Here is a 23,700-nt window from a genome sequence, read left to right as displayed (position 1 = left end):
TTCTGCTCTCAACAATTATACGTCAAAATCACTTACCACAGAATGAATAACAAGCACAAGCCAATCGCCCGGGCGAGAGAAGAAGTGAAGTTGAGCAAAATGGCATGTGGACCGAGCTTAATTCCCCAAAACGGTTAGGACCAAGTCGGGTGACGTCGTTGTGAACAATCTTTTCTCCCCCGTACAGTTGTTAGGATATTTAAGCTACACTATATTATCTCTGCTTGTTTCTGCTCAGAATTATTATCTTAGTTACAAAGTGTTCATCCGTAGATACGATGGGAAGCATGCTACATGTACAGAGTATCGCCACCTCTACGAACCCCGCTATATGCAAGCCGAGCATCAACTGTACGGTATCTGCAGGTCACTGGAGAGCTAACATAAGCAAAAGAAACTCAGAACAGGGAAGACAGTACTCCGAAGAAACGGGGATATGGAACCAGACTCAGTCTGCACCCAACAAGTGTATACCCGTGGAATGATTGGGATAAAACACCCAGCGCCAACACAAAGCGGGTATGATTGGGGACATGATGCAGATCATCTAATCCGGTTTATCATCCTTGGCGAATATTGGTCGTATAGTGTGCAATATAGGGCACATGCATGTCATATCTGTAGTAGTAGAGAACCGGACAGTGTACAACTTGGACAGCTGAGGCACCTGCACCTTTGCCTAAGAAGTGACTGGAATGCGGGGAAGTGAAGTTAATCTACTTAATCTACTGCAAATGAAACTATTAGGCTAGTCCGTTTCTGTACCGGTAGTTCTTATCTCTCTCCCCTATTCCTCACTTTATTCTCGGGCTTCATTAATTTCGTAAGAAATGAGGATATAAGAGGTTATTCCTAGCGTTCATATAATCATGAGGTTAAGCTGCTTCATCCGAGGGCATATGAATGGTCGTAGCCATGAATCTATAAGGTAGCCTGGGAGATAAATAGATGTCTCAATATTATTATTCTCATGTTCTCTGGAATATTGTGCTAAATGCCCTGTAGATTAAGTTATAATGCTAGCACATGCAGTTTGCACGTTAATCCGGGTACAGAGCATTCACGTGAGAAGATACGATCGGAGGAAATCCACATGCTGCGGGTTATCAGAATTCAAGAACTTGATCTTCAAAAGAGAGCCGATTCACACCCCAGAATGCAAAGGCGGAACTGAGTTATGCAGATTTGTGCCAATGCCAATGCCGGGGTCCTCGGGACCTCGGTCCCTCCCCGCAATTTCACACGTCCCCAGCTAACTCTTATTTATACATCTGTCAAGCCCCTTGCTAACACTCCCGTACCTCGCTACTAACAAAACACACTATAGCATGGGTAAAAAGCAAGCAAGCCCCGCCTATGTCCTAGGCGTAGGCATGACCAAGTTCATCAAGCCTCGCGGCAAGGTGGACTACCACGAGCTAGGCTACGAGGCCGGCATCAAGGCCATGCTAGACGCCAAAATCAACTACGATGACGTTGACCAAGGCGTTGCGTGCTATGTCTACGGCGATAGCACCTGTGGCCAGCGCGTCTTCTACCAATTCGGTCAGACCAGTATCCCTATCTACAATGTCAACAACAACTGCTCGACCGGGTCGACCGGTCTGGCTATGGCCCGCCAGATGGTCTCATATGGTGCTGCAGACTGTGTGCTTGTTGTTGGGTTTGAGAAGATGAACCCTGGTAGCTTGCAATCGATGTACAATGACCGTGAGAATCCCACGAGTCTGTTTGGAATGATGATGGCCGAGACGCGCGGTGTGACCAATGCGCCCGGTGCGGCGCAGATGTTCGGTAATGCGGGTGTCGAATACAAGGAGAAGTGAGTGACCACGGTGCCGTGGTTTATCACAATATACAGGGAACAGTGTTAATATGGTGATAGGTACGGAGCTAAGAATGAAGACTTCGCCGAAATCGCCCGCGTCAACCACGAGCACTCCAAGCGTAACCCCTACTCGCAATTCCAAACCGAATATTCCCTCGAGCAAGTGATGAAGGCGCCTATGATCCACGAGCCCCTGACAAAGCTGCAATGCTGCCCGACCTCTGACGGCGGTGCCGCCGCAGTCGTGGTCTCACAGGAGTTCCTGGATGCACGTCCCCATCTCAAGGAGCAGGCTATTCTGATCGCTGGTCAGACCCTCGCTACCGATACCGCCACGGTCTTCAACCGCAGCTCGATCGACCTGATGGGCTTTGGTATGTCGCGCCAAGCGTGCCGCACCGCTGTAGCCGAGGCTGGTGTCAATGTTAAGGATATCAAGGTTTGCGAATTGCATGACTGCTTTTCGGCCAACGAGATGATTACTATTGATGCTCTTGAGCTGTGTGAGCCTGGTAAGGCTCATGAGATGGTCCGCCGGGGTGATATCACTTACGGCGGTAAGATGGTTATTAACCCGTCTGGCGGTCTGATCTCTAAGGGTCACCCTCTTGGCGCTACTGGTATTGCTCAGTGTGCAGAGTTGGTTTGGCACCTGCGTGGCTGGGCGAATAACCGTCTTGTTGATGGTACGTCCTCGGCTTTGCAGCACAACCTTGGTCTTGGTGGTGCGGTCGTTGTGACTGTGTACAAGCGTGCCGATGGCAAGGTTGCTGCTGCTGTGCCTTCTGATGTTGTTGGTAAGCTCAATGGTCTTGGGTACAACCCGGCTGTAGAGGCCAAGGGTTTCACGGCTGAGCAGGCCAAGTCTGTCGTGAGCAAGAAGTATAACTCTGAGTATAATCTTTCTGCTTCAGCTGATACCGAGGGACGGGTACTTGCCAGATTTTAGATGGTTGATAGCATCGCTCGAGCTACAATTTGCGCGTAACACCAGTTCTGAAATGACATGATATCCCAATGCTTTTATATGCAACCCAATATAACTGTCCAGATCGTCCAATATAATCCAAATCTATATGAACTCCAATCCCAATCCCACTATGAATGCGTCTCAGCCCAATCCGCCGGCAACTTATAATTATGAGGTACACGGTACTGCCCACTACAACTGGCCGGACCACGACACTTCAAAGCGCACCTCCCATAAAGCCGACAATAGCACTCCTCGGCAGTAGGACAAGCAAACCGATTAAGCGCCATCAAATTAATCCCATCTTCCTCAAACGGCGCAAACAAAATATGCCACAAATAAGACAAAACCCGCCCAGCAATAAGATCATCCCCAGGCGCCGCCTTCTCATCAACCCTCATCCGCCTCGCAACCCCATCATCACTCCCATCAAGTAACCACTGCCGGAGCGCAACATATTCAGCCCGCGTATGCTGCCACACACGCTCGCGCGAAACAACAAACTGCGCACAACACTGCGCGCGCACGGCATCATTCCGCCCAAGATGCAAATGCACCTGCCTTTCAATCTGCGATGAAAGCGCCTCGTCGACGTCCCCGCCAAAGATATGCGCCAATGCCTTTGGCAGTGCCATATCCGATGCCGCGCGCGGACTCCACGGCGCAACGGCACTCTGCAACCTCATCTCGAGACTGCCCTGAGCCGGCACGGACGAAGGACACGTCCCCGTACTCCAGTCACAGCGCAGGTTGTGATACCCTGCTGGCTGTAGAGCGCGACGGACATCCAGAGCCGCGAGCAGCGCGGCGTTGTCGTAGTCCGGTGCATCATTGTGCCAGGCCCAGCGGGAGCCGTGGACGAAGACTGCACCGGCGGATGGGATGTCGTCATAATTGTCGATGAGGAAGGTTAGGTAGGTCATTGCTTCGTGGCCGCGGTTTGCAGGCACTTGGAACAGATTGCTTTCTTTGTTGGTTGGGGCGTCGACATTGTATATGCATACATGGTACTTTGCGCGCAGATTTTCTAGCCAGGATGGGTTGCCGTCTGCTGCAACCCGCGAGACCACTAGGGCTGGTTTGGTGCTTCCTGCTAGGCCTGGGCAGATGCCTCTTGTTTCAGGGATGATGGCTGAGGTTGTTTTGTAGCGGACTTTGGTCCATGCGAAGAGTTTGTCTTGGTTTCTTTGTGGGCGGTTGAGGTATAGGATGAAGAAGAGGATGCACAGAAAGAATATTAATTGGGTCAATGATCTCTGTACTTTTCTCTGCATTTCGTGGCGGGCTTTTTATATGCAATTATGTTAGTTCTTGGGCTTTTGTCGTTCGCTCGGAGGAGGCGGGACTTGCATATTGCTGCCTCAGGCGGGGATCTACATTCGCCCCCTGGTCTGCCGTTTGGGCCCCGTTCGTTTGGTGAGTTATATTTACTTCCCTAGATCCAAATCTATCGGGCTTTAACATGGGAATGATATCCAATGGGCTGATGGGCACAGCAACCACCGATCCACGCCGAAGGGGTCCACGTTAGTGCTGTGCTTACCATGGATTAAAGCTACATTCGATGCGATTCCTTTTCAATAACTGAGAAGCTGCCAAATACAGCTCCAGCTACACTATCAATCTTCTTTGAAATTTGTATTCCAAAAATTCGGTACGTTCGAACTTAAGAATTTTGATTATATTGGCCCTTGTGTCGTGATTTTTGCTTCAGCTACAAGGGGGTTACCTCCCATCCAGCTGAGCATACAGTATAAGCTGTATTTCTCGGACTATCGTGTATGCATTCTGAGATGTTGTAGGATATTTTGGGCATTCATAGAGCAAAATCATAAATTCAATTTTGGAGTTCGATCCAAGTATATATATCCGTGCAAACGATGGAGGGGGAATCCAATCCCAAATCTCAGCCGACACAACCAATTGCTTCATTAAATGATGTTGAGATTCATGGCTTGCTCAGGCATCTCCAGGCATTAAATGCCCGCTTCGCCAAAGCATGAAGCTCATGATCAGCATTCAACCTACCATGTATAGGATAGTTCAGGGGAAATGCTTCACATTAAATAGGATCTCTCCTTCATGAAGGAGAGATCAGACTTAAACCACCTCGTTGGCTCTTGGCAATAGCTTCCTAGCATCATTCATCATATTCCATTCAAATTTCAACAAATGAGATTATATCACAGCGAAGATATTTCCGCTATTCCTTCTGCAATATACAGTACTTTCTATGCCTATAATACTGAGAATATTGTGATGTCATGGGCATAAATCTATAGTCGATGAAGCCTGGGCCGATTTTTCATTTATCGGGGACGGATTGACTTAAAGTAAAATATGTGTACATTTTACAAGTCTAGCCCATCATAGTCATGACCACGAGAATACATACAACTTTGATTTCAAGTGGTATATCAAAGAAAAAGAGGCTCATACATCTATATACGGCCACGTGATATAGATGACATAATCCGCGCTAGCCGTCAAATAAAATTTGCGCGCAGCTTCCATCAAATCTTCTCTTCTTCAACTTCATAACATATTACGGTCTCCAACACACTCTTGTCGATGGAATATTCTCACTCCATCTACAAATTTTAGTTAGGGACCCAGACCGAAGAATGCTCGTTCTAATCCCGCCCCCTGACGTTCAGCCAGAGGTGGTCGGGTTCGCTTTTGAGCCAACATCCCCATGCCCGGGAATCTTGTTTTGATTGGAATTTGCCGATTTGTCACGCAGATTGGATTCATTGTCTTTGATACCCTTGGCGCATTGTTGGGATGGAAGTGTTGGATTGTTTACCAGGACTTCCGGAACGTTTGATGTTGGTTCCGGCCCTGAGGCACTTTCCGTTGCAGCAGATGATCTCTGTCAATCCCGCCTGCTCATTCCTACAGACAGGAGATCAGGCTTACAATGCGCTTCACTAACCAGCAGCTTAGCTAAATTTGTAGACATCGCCTTGGCATTTTCGAAGTCTTGTTCGTCATCTCTATGATATTCGAGGTCAAAAAAATGCCAAAACTGAGACCTCACAGTTGAACAAATGTTCTTCTGGAGCCTCCCTCGTGTTGCGTCCGCTCCCTACAGATGGGGCTGTGCGTGTCAAAAAGAAGGAGATACATTCCTGTAATCAATCATAGTTCATAATTCTTTCGAATGGCTTAATAGTTGCTTCAAACGCCTGATGTCGTGCAAAACGCGAAGAATGCTTCATATTTACGGAATGTGCAAAGTGACGATCTATACCTCTGCGCCCCTGCCAGGGACCGACAACCCTGCGTGATACTTGCAAGTTGCTCCATCCCTTTAAGCCTTAGGTTCCTGCACATGATCAATAGCACGAGGAAGAACAGCCGTTAAAAGACAACGGAAACTGGCCAGGAGTAGTCCCGTCATGCATGTATACACGCTTTCCCGAGGATGTATATGCCCCCCAATGCAATTCGAAACGAAACGTGATAGTTTGGAATGCGTTACAATCCTTGCTAGTGCAGCATCCATTTGGTTACTTTTGCTCGCTTTTCTCTCGACAAAGTATCCCTGGATTGCAATCATGGCGATCCTTAACTGGAATGGTTATTCTTCCAAATTGTCGCAGGTTTGAACCATACCAGCCTCCCAGCAGGGACGAGTCAGAATCGTTCTCCGGCGCAAGACGAGCATTGAGCATGTGTTGAAGGCCTATAGAACAAATACAATATTGCAAATTTTGTTTACTCCCAATACAGACTGGATACAATGCGAAGGTGCAAGATAACAGGCGGCACGCGTCACAACAGACCCTTCTGGTCTTCATCCGAGCCCCCTTGGCCTCTCATTCCCTTCACACGATCAAAGGGGCTAGATATAAATTCCACATAATCCCCCGCAGGCCAGAGGTCTTGTTTCTCCCTCCTATCCACCACCCAGCAACAGAATCACTCGTTCACTATCTATCTTCGCTCTTCCACTCGTTTGGGCACACTTTCTGAACATATATTCCTTCTCATAAATCAATCTTTCAATAAACCAAAACCTCACAATGGCCCGTCTCAGCCTCTCTTTCCTCTCCGTTCTGCTCGTCCTCGCGGCGCTGGCGCTCTCTATGCCCGTCAAGCGTGACGAGGAGGCACCCAGCCACGGCTTCAGCCTTGAAAGTACCCTTGACCAATTGAAGGTAAGATTATGGTCTACTGAACAATATAAATGCATCATCCACTGACACATTTCATGCAGAGTGCTACTAGGCTTATGGATGGACTGGATAACAAGGAGCGTAACGACAAGGAGAACCAGACTGAGCATGCTCCCGCTGAAACCGACAATGACAGCAATGCTGCCGCTGGTGAGACTAAGTCGGATCACAAGCCTACTTCTACCAAGAAGCTTTCCTCTGGTACCTTCGTTACTCCTACTGCTACCAACACCCACCACCCTACCTCTCAGCCCAACGCACTGGGCAAGCTTCCCCTCGTCGGTGGTCTCCTTGGTGGTGCTGGAGGTGGTCTTTAAATGGTTCAAGCTGGATAGAGTCGAGCTGTTAAGAGTCGGCATCTGTTTTTTTTTTTTTTTTACCAATGTCTGATGAATCAATTCAAGTATGGTGGATACTGGCTGAAGTAGTTTTATTTTCTTTTTGTATTTTGTTTCACGCTGTTGACAGTGGATACGTCTCGTGGGATATCCATGATAGGCAAATGACATGATGGTTGTGTTTTGACATTAATTTGCAGTGATTATTTTCATTGCTATCTAGCAAGTTGGTCTGGGTATCCGCTGCTTATGTGGTGATAATGGTGATAAAGTTGCGACTTGAGAAAAGTATCTTGTCGGATGGCAGTTTCCGAGGGCTGCCACAGCTGTTCACGAGCGCTTCTCTCGGGTTGCCTGCTGTTGGCCTTCGTAGACTCCTGTGTAGTATCCAGCATAATACCAAGACATCATGAGGTTCTTCAACGCCTCATCTTGAACTATAGATTAAAAGTTAGTCCGATATAATTCACAAATCATGGAGTTCGAACATACCATTAGCCATAGCGGGATGGGGCATCGGTGGGGTGGTGGTAGAGACTCCAGGGCCAGGGCCATTCACGGGTTGAGAAGCCTGGAACTGTCAGCGTGATGCATATATTATCATGATTCAGGACTTAACATACCTGGGCAGGTTCATCGATGTTCATTGATGTATCCTCGTTCGCGGTAATAGCATCATTCTCGGCGGCATCGACTTCGACTTCAGCCTCGATAATTTCACCCTCGACAATAAGTCCAGACTCCTCTGCCTCTCTCAAGGCATCTTCAACATTTTCACCTTTGGCGTGAATGCTGTGATAAAGCTGCCATCAAGTTAGATAGAGGTCACGTGAATCGGAAGGAACTGACCTGGTATTCCTCAACAGCTTCATCCCAAGACTGAAGTAGAGCAGAGTCGTCCCAGATCTCTTCCTGTGTCAGGGTCTTCGCCTTTTTATTCTTCCCCATATTCGCAGCCCATTCCTGTTCGTAAGAAGGGTTGCAGAGGTAAACACTGGGCGCCGATAAGTGCTGTGGTAGGCGTGGCTCACCGCCTTCCAAGCAAATCAGAGAAAAAAAAAAGTTTCCCGCAAAAGAACGAGAAGCGTCCAGTCTCCAATTCGACACAACACAACGTCAAAATGGCCCCTGATAAGAGAGAAAAGAAGCGCAAGGGTATGCGAACATTCAATTACCTCGTGGAATCCGTTTTGGTCTTGCTAACGCTGTTACAGCCGCACCTGTCGCCGCCGACTCGCCCGCCAAAAAAACCAAGAAGGTCGAGGCTAAGGCCGCCGATGCCACCAAGGACACTGTTCCTAAGTCTATCTCGAAGAAGAATGCCGCAAAGCCCAAGGCTGACAAGACCGCTGCCTCTCCCAAGGCCAAGGCCCAGCCTACCCGTGAGGTTAAGCCTCGTAAGCGCGCTGCAGATTTCCTGACCGATGAGGAGGCCGAAGCGCCTGCTGCCCCCGCCAAGGCTGACAAGGAGGCTGAGAAGAAGCCCGCCAACAAGAAGTCCAAGAAGGAGGAGACCGAGGCTGCGCCTACCCTCAAGAAGGCGGCTGCTAAGAAGGCCGCCCCCAAGACCAAAAAGCCCGAGCCCGTTGTCGAGTCTGAAGAGGAGGACGAGGATGTTATCTCTGCCGCTGAGGAGAGCGAGGCTGAGGATGACGCCGAAGATGACCAGACGGCTGCCCTCATCAAGGGTTTCGAGAGCAGTGATGATGAGGGTGAGTCCGGTGATGAGGGATACAAAGAGGGCCAGCCCATTCCCAAGATCCCAGACTCCAAGAAGGCCCAGCGCAAGCTGGCCAAGCAGCAGAAGGCCAACGGTGCTCCTGAGGAGCCCGGCACTGTCTACATTGGGTGAGATTCCATCCTAACCTTTGGTTTATGCCAATATCTAACATATGTTTAGACGCATTCCCCACGGTTTCTACGAGCACCAGATGAAGGCCTACTTCTCTCAATTCGGTGACATTACCCGTCTCCGTCTTTCTCGCAACCGTCTCACCGGCCGCTCCAAGCACTACGCCTTCATTGAATTCTCCTCGACCACCGTCGCCAAGATCGTCGCCGATACCATGGACAACTACCTCATGTACGGCCACATCGTCAAGTGCAAATTTGTTCCCAAAGAGCAGCTCCACCCCGAGATCTGGAAGGGCGCCAATCGCCGCTTCAAGGTGACCCCATGGAACCGCATCGAGAAGAAGCGCCTTGAGAAGGGCAAGACCCGTGACCAGTGGACCAAGCGTGTCGAGTCTGAGCAGAAGAAGAGACAGGCCAAGGCTGATAAGCTCAAGGCTCTGGGTTACGAGATTGACCTTCCCCAGCTGAAGAGCGTTGACGATGTCCCTGTGCAGGAGGCCCCCAAGGCTGTTGAGGGTGCTGAGGCCGAGACCGCTGAGAAGACTGTCGAGGAGCCTGCCAAGGCTATCGAGGCTCCTGCCCCTACTGAAGATACCCCCAAGAAGACCAAGAAGGGCAAGAAGGCTGAGGAAGCCCCCAAGGAGGTTGCTACAGAGTCACCTGCTGCTAAGTCACCTGCTACCAAGACCAAGAAGGCGAAGAAGGTCACCAAGACCAAGGCCAAGGCGTAAACGGGATCATGTAAAAATTGTTTGTAATTCATTCATATAGCCTCTGTCAATGCATTCTTAGTTTCAACATTCTTCCTAATTCAGTAAAGCAGTTGGTCGGAAAATGGCAAAATAGTGTAATTGCACCAAAGCAACGAAATTCTATTACTCAACAAATACAAGAAGAACTCGAGTTATGCTCAAGACCAACTAACAAGTTGAAAATGATCTACTTAGTCCCAACCAGGCTAGCGCCATCACCTGACCAACCCAACAATAAAAACCCACCAAGAAAACTCCTCCTCTTCCTTCTCCCAACTCCTCGCTCAAAGAATCGCATTCAAAGCTCACACACAAAAGGATTTACTCCTTTTCAAACTTGCTTTGGGAGAAAGTCCCCGGACACCCTGCGCTTTGGTTCCGCCAAAGTCCTAAGCAGGCATTGCGGAAACGCGCCGCCATAGAAGCAATTCGATAGCGGCTGACTGCCCTACTCCCTCCCAGCACTCCGCACCACCCGACGGTTACATGTCACAATGTCTCTGGAAAGAATGGGGTGTGTGTTGGGTGTTGGAGAGGGGAAGGATTTGGTTCCTTGTATTGGGTTGCCTTTCGTCATGTTCGGATAGTCATGCGATTGCCCTTTTCATCTGCTTCCGTTTGGTTGTGGGTGGAGGGTAACTCAATGGGGCTCATTCTTGAGGCGAGGAGTTCTGATTTTGTCTTTCTTTTTGAGTCTGTAGCTTATGGCAAAGCGGCCGTGAGATCCTGTCTCATTGCAGATGCCCTGTCGTAGGGGCCGGACTCTTTTATCATATTCATGTCTTTGCCATGGGTTTATGTTCGCGTGATGATATACCAATCATAGAGTCAAGCACAGAGATTCCCTAAGGGGGTCCTTGACGATAAACGATTATCTTCTTATCTGATGAACATCTTGTATATTTTATTGAAAGAAAAAAGCAATTGAACTTGAGCTGAACAGAAACTGAATTTGATTAAAACACAATATGCAATGCAATATTCATGATAATATCGTGGCATTCCCCGTCATATAATACACCATAACCAAGCCCATAAATTATGATAGCCAGGACAATCCTACTTATTGCGCCTTCTTACTCTCAGCGCCAACAGGCACAGGTTCCTTCCGGCCTACCACCTGCGCAATAAATGCACCCACAACCTCCCCCACAAGCGCAATAGCAGCCGCACAGACACTGCTCCAAACCTGGATACTCACAGAGCCCAGTGGCGCGCGAGGGAAGGACACAATCCATTGAACGTAGTAGGGGAACCAGCCTTCGGGGAGAGCAAAGACCGGGGTCTTGGAGTACCAGAATTGCAGGAAGATTTTCAGTCCGTTTGTGCTGAGCCAGCGAGCGGTCTTGACGCTCCAGTCGAAGGAGGTTTTCTGCGAGGTGAGGGCCTTGTCTGTGAAGAAGGGTGCGTTAGTAGTCTAAACCAACCGGGAGAAAAGCATGGTCTTGTCTCCTCTGTGCCAGGGCAATGGAACACGTACTCATCGCCTCGTATTCCTCCATGGTCTTGTCATGGCGTCTACGCAGTTTCGCCCATTTCGCGAACTGGTCTTGCGAGCTGACGCTGTTCATATCGCGCTTTTGTTCGAGGACCTCGCGCTTTAGCTGTTGCTGCTTGCGAGCTTTCCGGGCTGTTGGCGTAGGCAGTCGAAGGTATAGGAGCCATAGCTGTTAGAGAATAGGTGTTAGTTGTTGGGTTCATCTGTAGGTGTTCCGTGGAGCTGCAAGTTGCAGGGCCTAAGCGGGCGCTTATTGGTGACATACAAGGTTGTCTATAGTACTCGCACCGATCGTGTTGACCAAGTGGATTGCGATGTGCACAAAGAGCACTGTCAAGACGAGGGATAGCATCGTGGCGGGGGTTGAAGGAGTTAGGATGCGGAGACGGTGACTGCGACTGCGACTGCGCAGGCTGGGATAGCCTGGAGGAAAGCGACGGCTCAATCGGATAGCCGGGCCTAAGTTGCAGGCAAAACCGAGGAATATTGTCAAGAAATGGTGTTGAAGTGAAATGACGTCCAATGTGGAAAGGTGGAAATAACAGCGGACTTGGCCTTTCCGCCTTCGCATGCCTACACCACTTCTCCATGTCCCCACAGATTAGAGGTCCATTTCAAAGAAACAAAGGATTTAATATGATGAGGTCCTCACTATAGCCTCTTCTAGTCCTCTGCACCAAAAACAAATAATCAAATGTCCAACCCAGAGCATGCATTCCAGGAGCTTGCCCGCATCTTCTCATCTAGAGGAAACCAAGTCCTCGAAATCGAGATCATCCCTCCAAGCCTAGGCGCAACATTCCTGCAAGATGGCTGCTCAGTGGGAATCACAAAGAAAGCACTCGTGCAGGCGTACACGGTCGCGCGAGCACTTTTCTTCAAGACGTTAATGCCCATGTCAGAAGATGACTTGCAAAGTGCGATCCTCACAAAAGCCCAGTCAACAAATACAGTTACAGCAATTACAGAAGTGATGCTGTTATTTGACTGTGAACATCTCACGGCCTGCAATTGGCGCAAGCGTCGATTATGCGCAGCCATGGCGCCTTCGAACGCCCAGGATATTCCAAACCAGACCCCCGCCATAACAGAACTCTTAGAAGCTGAGCTCACGCTCATGTCGAGTTACCAATGCTCGCCACTTCATCGCCATACCAAGTCGCCTACATTATGGTACCACCGGCTCTGGGTGCTGAGGCATCTACTCGAAAGACGGGCCTGGAGTGCTGAGGCTATGCTACAACTCCAGCGGAGTGAACTGGAGATTATTCTTCGTGCGGGAGAACTGCATCCGAAGAATTACTATGCGTTCAGCTATATGCGACAGTTGAACGCGCTTCTTGCCCAAAGAATGGCAGGGAAACCAGACTGGAAAGCTGAAGCGGCGCTGCACATTGTCAACCGGACGATTGAATGGTGCCTGGCTAATCCGCGCGATATCTCCGGATGGAGTTTTGGGATATACGAGCTGAGCCGTGTCCCCGATTACACGGTGCGAGCGCATGCGCTTGAGAAAGTGCTCACGTTTTCGCTTGGTGTTGGGTGGGAGGGCGAGAGTCTTTGGACATTTGTCCATCAAGCTGTTAAGCAATTCGGCCTTGAAAGTGTGGCGGATGGTATGGGTTTATGTTGTATCCTGGAAACTGTATCCAATGACTCCCCGAGTACGCAGGCTGCTTTACAGAAGAAGCCATGGCAGACCTGGCTGGACCGGGCGAAGGTATACTGGGCAGTAAATGGTCAGAATGATACTTCGTAAACAGCTTAACTATGTATATGTGTATTCTAGGCATATTCTACAACAAGGGTCATAAATGTGTATACAGTCCTTAATAAAGTATTGGACAGACTCTACACGAAACCTATCCTCGAAGCGCGTATATCATTCCCTGCATTGGTTTCGCTCTATTTTGATCTCTCGTTTTCACTACTTTTGGCCCATTCTTCAGTGCCTCAAATTATGATGGTTTAGATATGGTGGGTGAATCATGTAGACTGTGAAAGGGTGTACGATCGCCAATAACAGAACCACCAATAAGTTCTCAGTGTCGTGTCTCGTTTGATTAGCGCTTTGATGTACAGTATGCTTTGGTATAAACGCCAATGAGAGTCAGATGAACGCCTCGCTAGACACCCGCCCCGAATATTTGCAAGTAGGGCATAGGTGGATGATTTTTCCAAGTCGTATCCAAGTTCCAGCTCCTCCGTGACCCAATCTCCACGATGCCATTCCGAAGTTGCCTGTTGTCTACTGTCTGGTTGCCAGGTGGTATGTTCCGCATCGCAAGAACGGTAGAAATCGCAAAAGGAGCCGGTATGAATCGAAGAATCGGAATCGGATTACTTTTTCCCTCCTCCTGCTGCCTCTGCAGCCCTCTTCTCGTCCGCTGTAAGGTGAAAAAGTTAGCCCTGTGACCCAAACCAGATTTGCGGGTAATTGTAATACACACCCTTCCTCTGCTTTTCGCGCATAATGGCAGCAGCGTCTTCCTTGGACTTCTGGTACTGGCTGCCAGACTGGGTGTTCTTCCCCTTCTGTGGCGGTTGTTAGAGAGTCAGACACGCTGGCGCATGGGGAGACGAACCGAAGCAGCAGCCTTCTTCTGGGCCTTGGCCCGGTCGTTGTCGCGCTGGTTACCCCGCGTCATTATGGCTTGGTATATAAGGAAAGTAGGGAGTGAGTGGGCGCGAAATCGTGAAACGGAGAAAAAGTTTGGAGGGGTTCGGCTTGGGATCCCGCCACCGGATCCTTAGCCTCATACTTACTTGCCCTAACTACAGTACAACCACGGACTACTGGCTTGGATATATTAGTCTTCGGGGTTGGTATGTTTCCTGTTCTCAAGATGCCGGGCGGCTATTAATTCCCCACCATTGGGGTCGGAGATTGTTACCTGGTTTCATACTTTGCCTTTTGACTTCTTCGGCGCTTCGACTTGAGAACCCATGAACCTTTTGCTTCAAATATCATGAGATCCTCCTAGATCAAACTAACAGATAGGTATGATTCATGTGTTTTTGGGCAAAAACATCCCAATATAAGGCTGAAGTAGCCGAGGGCAGTGGCCACCCCAGCCGCCAGGAGTCGTTTCACCCTGGTCGAAACCAACAACTCTCAGCCACTCCTTCAGCTATCTCAAAAGCCAGTTGAGATCGTATTACCCAAGGCATCAAGACTCTAATCCCCTTTGGGTTATAACCCCGGATCTCTCAGCGCTGAATGGTTCTAACTGGACCACAATGAAACGCTTGCATAGATCGCATCGGTTCCATATCGAGTCAGAACCCTGTCGATCTCCTTCAGTGGGAGCTCTAATTAAATGTCCTTTGTGTCAGTTTCAAGTCTATTCATAGCAGACAAGGCGCTACAACAATCGGCATTCAATAGGGTAGATATTCTCGTTCACCTCCATTGTCCCCTTCGTCTTTTTCTTTTATACATTCTTCCCTCGAGTTGACCTCGCTTTGTTCCATTGTGGGATATCAAGCTGTCTGCTGGTCAGGTTGCTTCCTTCCCATCCATTTTAATCTCTTCTCCAACCCCAAAGACTCTCCTCCTCAATTTATATCTGTTTCTCTACTTCAACTGCTGCTTTAGATTTTAAACATGATGAACCGACTGCGTGAATCCCTGGCTGGTCCAGGGTACGTGATTTTGAACGCCATCCGCGTACTCAACATTATCGCTTTCCTTGATATCATTGCTGCGTCTGTGGTCATGCTAGTCAAGATCAATATGCTGAACAGCTTCTTTTTCTTCGAGGCTGTGACTCATGCCGTGGTGGCTATCGTTAGCAGTAAGAGTGTTCTCTTCTATACACATGACATTGGACTAATCGTTTGGCAGTTTTCCTCATTATCTCCGAGCTTCCTATTCTGCGCGCCTATTTCGATGATCACTGGCCGATGTTCGGTCAGGATGCGGGCTTTTACACTCTTGCCGGTATCATGATGATTCTGGGTGTCTCGACTCTAGGCAATTTGAACACCAAGGCCATGACCCAGGAAACAATCGGAATGGCCTTCTGGCGCATTATCATCTCCGCCGGCGTCCTTGCAATGGTAGTTAGTGTGCTCAACGTGCTGGCAGTAAGTGAATCTGAACCCCCAATCTGTATTCTCTTGACATTGTACTAACTCATCCTTCCAGAGCTTCCTCTTCAGCGACTACAAAGCCGGCGTCAGCGCCCGCCACGTCCGAGCCTACGGCGCAGTCGCACCACAGAAAGTGATGAGCCGAACAAGCAGCCACCGCACCCTCCACCTGAGCATGAAGCGCGAAGAAATGCTCCCGTCGTACACTCGGTCGAACCCCGTGAAGCGTGCCACCCAGCGCTTCACTGGCCGCTTCCCTCTGAAGATCTCCAAGCCGATGAACCCAACGCTGGTCGCTGAGAACGATGCTGCTTCGTCCAAGTACTCTCGTGACTCGGTGGAGATTCGCGAACCTGATCTTGCGCACCACCCTGCTTTGTACTCGGGCCATATGGTTTGAGCTGGACTTGAAATTTGTTTGCAAAATGGAATGGATTTCTTTTGAATGGATGATCTGGCGTTGAATTGAATAATCAAGCGTTTTTGCGATGGCCGTTTGGCGTTTGATTCCCCTGGTATTTGTTTCTTTGTATTTGATGCTGTTTAGCTGGAGCCAATTGAGATTATCTTTATAAATGATCCAGGTTATCCTGAATGTAGACATGACATTGAATAGATATGGAGTATGGCATGTTCGGTTGTCAGAGAGTTGTTGTAGAGTAGAAGTAACTTAATTGCAGTTAGTTGTCGGACCCACGCCTTTTGGCCCCGACATTCATTGAACTGGACACTTCGCCTTTCACACTCTGTCATCCAAACTCGACTGTCAGAGAGCCCAATGAAGTAGGATTATCTCCTACAAGCTCCAAATATGGCGACAATCTCCATCTCCTGGGGAACGTAAGTTCCAAAGCTCTACTTTCCGCGTTCTATAGCTGACAGTGAATAGCGTCAAATCCCTCCTCATATTCTTCGGCCCAGTGCTACTACCACGTTTAATCACTGCCTATCGCAACCTCCGCGCATCCATTGCAAGCCGTCCTCCACCGCGCCCTCTACCCGCAGCCCCAGGCCGAGCGCTCAACATCCTGTTCGGCAGCATTGTCTTCTTCCTCCTTCTGAGCCTCCCCTTCAACCCTCACGCGCCCGAACCCAACATCTTCTCCCTGACTCGCTCGCGCATCAACACCCCGACAGATATCCTCTTCGCCCGCCTCGCGCGTTTCCGGCCCGATGCCCTTCTTACCGCAGCCGACACCCTCCTCCAATCCAAATTCACCTCCCTCGGTGCCCGCAAGGTCTACCTGACCTATGGCCCAGACGCCCTGACTTCGTGCCAGTACTGCTCCTTCGATAACCTGAACACCTTCCTCATGTACTACCTACCATTCCACGTCCTGCTCCCGCATCTGGTCCACCTCATGATCCTCGGCGTAGCCACCTCAGCTCCCATCGCAGGCCACGAATCCGCCCGCTGGCGTACGAAGTTCACCATGGCCGGTCTGGCTCTGGCCGCGATTGATGTCTACATTGTGGCAACCTACGATGCCATCTCAAGCGCCTCGCCGTCTGTGCGGTCGGGGCAGACCCCGCCATCCGGCCTCTACAATAGCATCACACTGCTGCGACCGCTGGCGTTCGTGGTCTGCGATGTCGCCTGTTCAGTGGTGTTATACCTCTCTGCTACGAATCGGTTCTTTTTCAAGCAGCCCTCTACAAATGAGCAGATTGACAAGGCTGTCTCCATAGCCGTGAACGCGCTGACGGGTGCCCACACCAAAATGCATGCTACCAGTGTTACTCGCAATGCTGTGGTGCGTGATAAGGCCCTGAAGAGTCGCGATGATTTGTACTGGCAGACTATGGTGGCCTCGGAGAACCCCACTCAGGCGGGAGAAGGGAAGATCCTCAACAATATTTGGGAAGAGGAGGAAGTGGCTCGAGCCATGTCGCGGGCGATGGCTGGCCAAGGAGGTATCGACCTGGCACAATTGGGTGTCAGTGCGAATGAGTTTGTGCGAGGGGTGACGGAGGGTTTAGAGTAAATAGTCAATATAGTCAATATAGTTGACGTGGACATCCGCTGATGCCAAGAATGACATAAATACACCGGAAATGGCATTGTATACACACACACATAGTATGTAACTATATGTATAAGTAAGTTAACTACCTAGATGTACACGTGCAGACAGCCAAGCTCAACCCCTACGTAGTTCATGCACCTGGGCATCCAATCATCAACATCGACATTCAACACTTGACGAGGCGGTGAGTGGAGATGATCGTCGTGAGATGAAACGAGACTTCCCCCTCCATTCCCTTTCCTCAGTCTCTCTCTCTCTTCTTCTCATCCTGTCGTTCCCGGTTGAACGAGTCCTTCTCTCCACAGCTCCAAAAATAGCGGCGTGGCGGATGAGGCAGGTCCCACACGCATCTCGGCCCTGAACATTCTCGACTCTGGACTCTCGACTCTCGACTTCTCCGACTTCTCCGACTTCTCCGACTTCAGCTTCCCCAGAATCTCCCTTTTTCACAACTCTGGTGCACTCTTCACCATGTCCAAAGAGACCTCCGTAGCGTCGGAGCGCAATGCATACGTTGGATCGAGGGTCAAGGAGACCACGTTCCGTGAATGGGTGGTCGCCAATCAAATCGGTATGAATACCCCAACTGTTCCTGACCCAATTCGAGCAGCGAGAAACAGAGTGGAAATCCGCGCTGTGTCGCAGAGAAATGCTGCGCTCATGTTTATACGTACCTCGGCATAAACTAAAGCTAGATTTACGGCTCCGCTAACTCATGTCCAATGGCTTCGCAGGCATTTCCATGACCATCCTGGCTATGTTACTAGCCTTGCACAACCTCTACCCCTCGCTCCGACCCTATACACAGCCTTTCTTCCAATTGTCCTACTACGATGCAGCCTCGAATTCATACGTGCAGGGCTGGGACGATGTCTACTTCGTCTTCAGTGCCGCTGTCGCATTCACCGGTATACGCGCCATTGTTATCGAATGGATTATTCAGCCAATGGCTCGCTCGGCGGGATTGAAACGGAAGCAGGCTGTCCGTGTTGCTGAGCAGGGCTGGAATGCTATGTATTACTCGTTCATCTGGGGCGTGGGAATGGTGCGTTGGTCGATATAATGCTCTTCGAGGTTGTGGTAACTGACTGTTGTTTTGTCGCAGTATCTCTGGAAGAATTCCTACTACTGGGGTGATTTTGCTCCCATCTGGTCCAGGTGGCCTGCGCGTCCTCTCTCCGGGCTGATGAAGTGGTACTTGCTCGTGGAACTTGCATTCCTCGTGCAGCAGATCTTCGTCATCCACGTGGAGGAGAGGCGCAAGGATCACTACCAGATGCTTTCTCACCACATCATTACCAGCGCTCTTTTGAGCTCCGCTTACATTTACGGGTTCTACAATGTATCCAACGTGGTGCTGTGTTTGATGGATGTTGTGGACTTCCTGTTACCGGTATGTTCATCTACAAGTGCTCATTATCAGCTACTAATCATTGGACAGTCGGCGAAAATTCTCAAGTACCTCAAGTTCGAAACAGCCTGCAACATTGGATTTGGTCTGTTCATGACCACTTGGTTCATCACGCGTCACATCATCTACCCAGCCCTTTGCTGGTCCATCTATAAAAATGTCCCGGCGCAAATGTCATACGGCTGCTACTCCGGTTCGACAGCTGAGATGATCTCCGAGAATGGCTACCCGAACTCCTTTGCATACCTGTTCGGACCGTATTTCAACCTGGAGAACCCCATCTGCATGAACCGCACCGTGAAATGGATCTTCTTGTCCCTTTTGCTGACACTGGAGGGCCTATCTATTGTCTGGTTCAGCATGATCGTTCGTGTTGCATACGGTGTTCTCTGCGGCGGTAACGCCGAGGACTCCCGCAGTGACGAGGAGGATGAGGCCGAGGTCGAGGACCAACCCGCATCCCACGTTCCAGTGCACCTTGTTGTCAAGGATGGTGCCACTCCCGACACAATTGCCATCGACGGTGCCCCTGGCCTGGACCGTCGGCGGTCCAACGGAGCCTCGGTACGTGCCCGGGGCCGTGGCCGTGTTCCATTCGACCAGAGTGATCGGAAAGCCCTACTCGGCCGCATTGGATGTGAAAAGCCCACATAGATGCCGTCAACTTTTCCTTTCCATTCCAATTTTTTTTCCTTTCACCAAAATTTGACGAATCCCATTTCGAGTCTTGTTAGCATGCCACGGCCTCTGCCTCTCGGCTCCTCCGCTACGATGTCTGCTTTTCGCCACGGGATGATTAGCCAGAGCCCCCATGAAATGAAGTCCTCGACCCACGATGAACTGCTAGTTGTTTCCGGCATATCGTTTTCAGTCTGCTTGCCGGGTCTTATATCCACCTCGTACTCGTATTTTTTCCATTTCGCATTTCTTTCTTTACGCCGCTTGTCGGCTTGAGCCGGAGGCTTTGTGCTGTGCTTTTCGTTGCCGTGCTGATCTCTTGATCGAACTGAGATTCTGTCTAGAGCTTCACACAATAATACCCAATGAAAGCCTTTGACTTTGTATGTATGATATAGAGACCACTGTCCATATCGGATCACTAGTACCCAGTGGGAACAAGAACAAGAACGCGAACCAGTCATGTATATCTCCAACTATCAAAAAACATAAAAACATACCCCCTAAGCGGCGGCTCAACATTCGAAGCATGCCGAAACAACAAAGTATTAAGCGGTCCAACAACATCCCCAATAACCTCTGTTCCCAAAAACTCGTCCAACCCAAGCCCAGGGGCAAGAGACATCCCACAAACACCCCCAAGGTCAATCCTATCCAACCGCCCAGGCCCCTCATGCTCCAAAGCATCAACAAAAAGCGCAAACACCAACGGATGAACAAGCACAGAAGAATGCGAATAATACCCTCCCCCAACCATCCCCTGACAAGCAACCTGAACCTGAACATTCTCAACCCCAACCCCCCTCTCATCCTCCAAAAACGCTGATGCCCCCATTCCCCCACTCTGCGGCTGCACAATGGCATCGTAACCCGAATACACACTCGTCGTAGGCACATACGCCGAATCACCACCACCTCCTCTCAGAGCCTTCACAAACATGGTCTCATACCCCTGCTGCGAAATCGCAGGCGTGCAAAACGGAGACGGAAGATCACACAGGATATCCATGACAGTCCCGTGAAAATCAGCACTGACAGCCATGAAATCACTAACTGCGGCCCGTGTCGACGGCCAGTATTTCAATGCCCATTGCACGTCGATTCCACCCTGAGACCAGGATAGCACGCCGATGGTGCGGTTGCATATTGAGGATAGGTAGTTGATCGCGTATGCTACGTACTCTGCGTTTGTTTGGATGTCGTCTAGCGAATCGCCGGGTATATTCACCCAGACTGGATCTGTGAATGCGTATTCTGTGAATAGCTTCGTGTAGCTGAAGTAGTAGGTGCTCCCTGCTGGATCTGCTGTTCCTGGTATGAAGAGGATTGGGGTTTTGTTTGTTTTGCCGTACGTGAATGTTTCTGGGATGTGGATTGCGGAGCGTAGGTTTGTTTCTGGGACTGAGTATGGGGCGTCGGTTGGGTGGTTTGTTGGGTAGATTGGGGGCTTTGGGGCTTTGGGGTTTGTGTTCGTTATTGAGTTTATTCGTTTGTTCGTTATTCCCCAGAGGATGTCGAGGATGTTTGATGGGATTAGGTTGTTGCGTGCTAGGGTTAGGGCACGTTGGAGGGGGTTTACGTTGGTTTGGAGGGTTGAGAGGGTGGTTAGTGCTTCGGCTATGCTTTGGACTGGTGTTGTTCTGCCTAGGGCGATGTCATATATTCGGGATTTGAGTTCGAATAGGTCTTTGGTTATGTTTTGGTCGAGGTAGAGTTGATTTGTGGTGTCGAATAGCTTGGTGAGAATGCTTGGGACGTTGACGTGGTCTGATATTGTATATACTGGTACTGGACTTCCCAGGACCGGTGATGTACAGAGGATAAAGTGGATTGCTGAATGGCAGCGCATTGTGATAGACCACGTGGGCTTTAGTATGTTCAAGTTAGGGCTGACACGCTCACGAGAAGATTCCCACGGCGCAGCCTGGTCAATACTGTCAATTTATGACAAACAGATTGTCATTATTAAACTCAATAATCATTCATAGTGATATGCGGTGGCTAATAGGGTCTGAGGTTCGATCCATCGTTTGGAATAAGGTTGTCTAATCACGCCAATTGAGTTATCATGAACCCTTTTTTGTTGAAGCTTCCTTCCCATGTTCTAAAGCTAAAAAATTTCAGTATATACTATCTACCTCAAGGATGAGGTGCGTACGGGAGTAGTATCAAACTGAGACTGTTTAAATCTGGGGGTAGCACCGCATATATATCGGAAGCAAAGAACAGGGAAGAAACCAGAAAAAAGACTCAAAATGATTTCAGTGCCGTCACCAACGCCGCAGCCAAGCCCACATGCCCTCAATGCGTCGGACTTATCTCGTCATGCTCGGCCGTCGCAATAACATCCGAACCATGGACTTTCTTTTGTGTAGCCCGACAGACATGAGAATCACTCCGCAGAGTGTCCTCTAAAGGGTCTTCTGCAACCTCATCCTGAACAATAGAATGAACCTTGAGGCCATTAAGCACACCAACCCTCCAAATAACAAGCCAAGACGGAACGATACAAACCACAAAAACGCTCATATTGACCGCAACGGCTCCGGATAGAGGAAATTGGTCCTGATTGATTGAATTGGTGCCGTAAGAGATTGCCTGCCCTGCACTTTCGATGCCTCGTATCACTGCGCTTAGCCGAACCACTTCCCCGCCACTCTTATTGATCGTTCCGACGAGCCAGTAGAGGTAGTCGTACATGAGGTTGAATCCCACTAGCATGAGGATGTAGACGCATGCCGATCTTCCGAAACCATCATCTGTCCAGTCAAACGAAGGTTTTGTGTCTCGGTTCTCGTACTGTTTTGTGATGACCATTGCATAGAGGTAGAGTGATAGCTCGAATGCATAAATCAGAATAAAAGCGACTATTGCTTGCGTATTGACACTGGGTCTCCTCCAGTCTAGGAAGAACCCTAGAGAGGAGTTCGCGAATATAACCCCAGTACCGGCAACAAGTGAGGCCAAGGCTCGTGCTCGGACGGTGAATTAGAAAGCCTGAGAGAACACACTTTGGATGACCATCGGAACCAAGAGCAGAACTTCCTTCCGACAAAGAAGGTTGCCCATTTCTCTAAGCTCCTTCGAAAGGCTGGAAGGAAGATTCACCACAACGGGGTCTAGTCTGATCGTTGCACCTTGGCAGGAGGCGAGAGCCAAGACGCCACAAAGGGCTCAATAGCCTGAATAGCAATGAAAACAAGATAATTTCAATACTGATATGACCCTTCTCTTTTCTATGCGCATTGACACCAGGGGTCACTGCAACCCCAATCGTCTGGACAACAATCCGACTAGCAAGCCAGTAAGCGAGATACTTGCCACGCTTTTGCTTCTCGGGATAAGCCAGCACAATAGCGCCCTCGGTAAGCCAGAATATTCCAGAAGATGCACCCTGTATGACACAAGGCCAACATCACATACCACTTATTGTCGAACTTGATGTTGCAGTATACACTGGAAGCATAGACCGGGAAGACAAGCATTCCTGCTGCATTTCAGCCCTATCCTTGAGATCAGTGGGGGTGCCGAATATGCACACCAGCACTTGTAGACAGAAGACGACTGAATTCGCGGCGTTGATGTAGGTAGGATCGGCGGCTCCCGCTCCATCCAGCCCGTTCATTGCGGCCCATAATCCTGGTGCGATGAAGGCGCATAGTGATACAATGGTGATGTTGAAAAATATGCTGCGGTACCACTCGTTGGTGATGAACATTGTGGGAAATTGTTCCGCTTTCCATGTTTCGGACTTTTTTGTTCAAGAATTAGATATACATGTAGAACACACTCTACAGTGTGGAGAAGTAATTCCTTGTTTTTATAGCCCGCGGTTTCCCCGCGTAACCCTGCATTCCCCCATGGGGTATTTCTTTGTCGGGTGTCTGGTCCCTATCAAATACACAACTGTGCATGAATGCAGAGGCTGTTGCATTCCTTTAAGTTCTTGTTGCTTGCTGGGTTTTGCGAGCAACTGAAGGTGGCATAGATCAAGAAGGGCGTCAGGTAGATCTATTTCTACATACATAGTAGTCCCCTCACAAAATCCGCCTTAGCGTTTATTGACCG

At 49.5% G+C, this 23,700-nt stretch overlaps 11 protein-coding genes across 11 annotated transcripts; 6 read left to right on the top strand and 5 right to left on the bottom strand.

Moving 5' to 3' along the window:
• Positions 1-1,328: 1,328 nt before the first annotated feature.
• On the top strand, positions 1,329-2,777 carry PENARI_c017G04311 (putative sterol carrier protein; the record flags this gene model as incomplete). Its single annotated transcript, XM_022634305.1, has 2 exons — positions 1,329-1,822; positions 1,886-2,777. 2 exons carry the CDS (start codon positions 1,329-1,331, stop codon positions 2,775-2,777), a joined length of 1,386 nt encoding a protein of 461 aa, XP_022485789.1.
• Positions 2,778-2,926: 149 nt separating this feature from the next.
• PENARI_c017G12133 (DUF3431 domain-containing protein) lies at positions 2,927-4,072 on the bottom strand (the record flags this gene model as incomplete). The annotated part of the gene is made up of 1 exon (XM_022634455.1): positions 2,927-4,072. The coding sequence occupies one exon, from the start codon at positions 4,070-4,072 to the stop codon at positions 2,927-2,929; it is 1,146 nt and encodes a 381-aa protein (XP_022485683.1).
• A 2,754-nt stretch (positions 4,073-6,826) lies between these two features.
• PENARI_c017G10789 (uncharacterized protein) lies at positions 6,827-7,296 on the top strand (the record flags this gene model as incomplete). The annotated part of the gene is made up of 2 exons (XM_022634423.1): positions 6,827-6,961; positions 7,021-7,296. The coding sequence occupies 2 exons, from the start codon at positions 6,827-6,829 to the stop codon at positions 7,294-7,296; spliced, it is 411 nt and encodes a 136-aa protein (XP_022485714.1).
• Positions 7,297-7,647: 351 nt separating this feature from the next.
• On the bottom strand, positions 7,648-8,265 carry PENARI_c017G05052 (uncharacterized protein; the record flags this gene model as incomplete). Its single annotated transcript, XM_022634319.1, has 4 exons — positions 7,648-7,754; positions 7,810-7,888; positions 7,941-8,120; positions 8,167-8,265. The coding sequence occupies 4 exons, from the start codon at positions 8,263-8,265 to the stop codon at positions 7,648-7,650; spliced, it is 465 nt and encodes a 154-aa protein (XP_022485910.1).
• A 173-nt stretch (positions 8,266-8,438) lies between these two features.
• Positions 8,439-9,902, top strand: PENARI_c017G11825 (RNA-binding protein; the record flags this gene model as incomplete). Its single annotated transcript, XM_022634446.1, has 3 exons — positions 8,439-8,472; positions 8,532-9,165; positions 9,218-9,902. The coding sequence occupies 3 exons, from the start codon at positions 8,439-8,441 to the stop codon at positions 9,900-9,902; spliced, it is 1,353 nt and encodes a 450-aa protein (XP_022485809.1).
• Positions 9,903-10,986: 1,084 nt separating this feature from the next.
• On the bottom strand, positions 10,987-11,773 carry PENARI_c017G08042 (guided entry of tail-anchored proteins factor 1; the record flags this gene model as incomplete). The annotated part of the gene is made up of 3 exons (XM_022634371.1): positions 10,987-11,315; positions 11,404-11,590; positions 11,687-11,773. 3 exons carry the CDS (start codon positions 11,771-11,773, stop codon positions 10,987-10,989), a joined length of 603 nt encoding a protein of 200 aa, XP_022485885.1.
• A 342-nt stretch (positions 11,774-12,115) lies between these two features.
• On the top strand, positions 12,116-13,180 carry PENARI_c017G06189 (uncharacterized protein; the record flags this gene model as incomplete). The annotated part of the gene is made up of 1 exon (XM_022634336.1): positions 12,116-13,180. The coding sequence occupies one exon, from the start codon at positions 12,116-12,118 to the stop codon at positions 13,178-13,180; it is 1,065 nt and encodes a 354-aa protein (XP_022485819.1).
• Positions 13,181-13,761: 581 nt separating this feature from the next.
• Positions 13,762-14,069, bottom strand: PENARI_c017G10293 (4F5 domain protein; the record flags this gene model as incomplete). The annotated part of the gene is made up of 3 exons (XM_022634411.1): positions 13,762-13,808; positions 13,872-13,956; positions 14,007-14,069. 3 exons carry the CDS (start codon positions 14,067-14,069, stop codon positions 13,762-13,764), a joined length of 195 nt encoding a protein of 64 aa, XP_022485787.1.
• Positions 14,070-15,028: 959 nt separating this feature from the next.
• PENARI_c017G09974 (uncharacterized protein) lies at positions 15,029-15,916 on the top strand (the record flags this gene model as incomplete). Its single annotated transcript, XM_022634407.1, has 3 exons — positions 15,029-15,218; positions 15,269-15,510; positions 15,572-15,916. 3 exons carry the CDS (start codon positions 15,029-15,031, stop codon positions 15,914-15,916), a joined length of 777 nt encoding a protein of 258 aa, XP_022485782.1.
• A 411-nt stretch (positions 15,917-16,327) lies between these two features.
• Positions 16,328-19,608, top strand: PENARI_c017G04369 (uncharacterized protein; the record flags this gene model as incomplete). The annotated part of the gene is made up of 6 exons (XM_022634307.1): positions 16,328-16,356; positions 16,406-17,467; positions 17,849-18,213; positions 18,278-18,588; positions 18,649-18,936; positions 18,985-19,608. 6 exons carry the CDS (start codon positions 16,328-16,330, stop codon positions 19,606-19,608), a joined length of 2,679 nt encoding a protein of 892 aa, XP_022485703.1.
• Positions 19,609-19,972: 364 nt separating this feature from the next.
• PENARI_c017G07052 (uncharacterized protein) lies at positions 19,973-23,350 on the bottom strand (the record flags this gene model as incomplete). The annotated part of the gene is made up of 4 exons (XM_022634354.1): positions 19,973-20,036; positions 20,133-21,556; positions 22,018-22,547; positions 23,056-23,350. 4 exons carry the CDS (start codon positions 23,348-23,350, stop codon positions 19,973-19,975), a joined length of 2,313 nt encoding a protein of 770 aa, XP_022485758.1.
• Positions 23,351-23,700: the final 350 nt, after the last annotated feature.

This window comes from Penicillium arizonense (assembly GCF_001773325.1).
Source record: "Penicillium arizonense strain CBS 141311 chromosome Unknown PENARI_contig017, whole genome shotgun sequence".
NCBI classification, from domain to species: Eukaryota; Fungi; Ascomycota; class Eurotiomycetes; order Eurotiales; family Aspergillaceae; genus Penicillium; species Penicillium arizonense.
The sequence above is the reverse complement of the archived record's forward strand: the minus strand, read 5'-3'. Positions and strand labels throughout refer to the sequence as shown.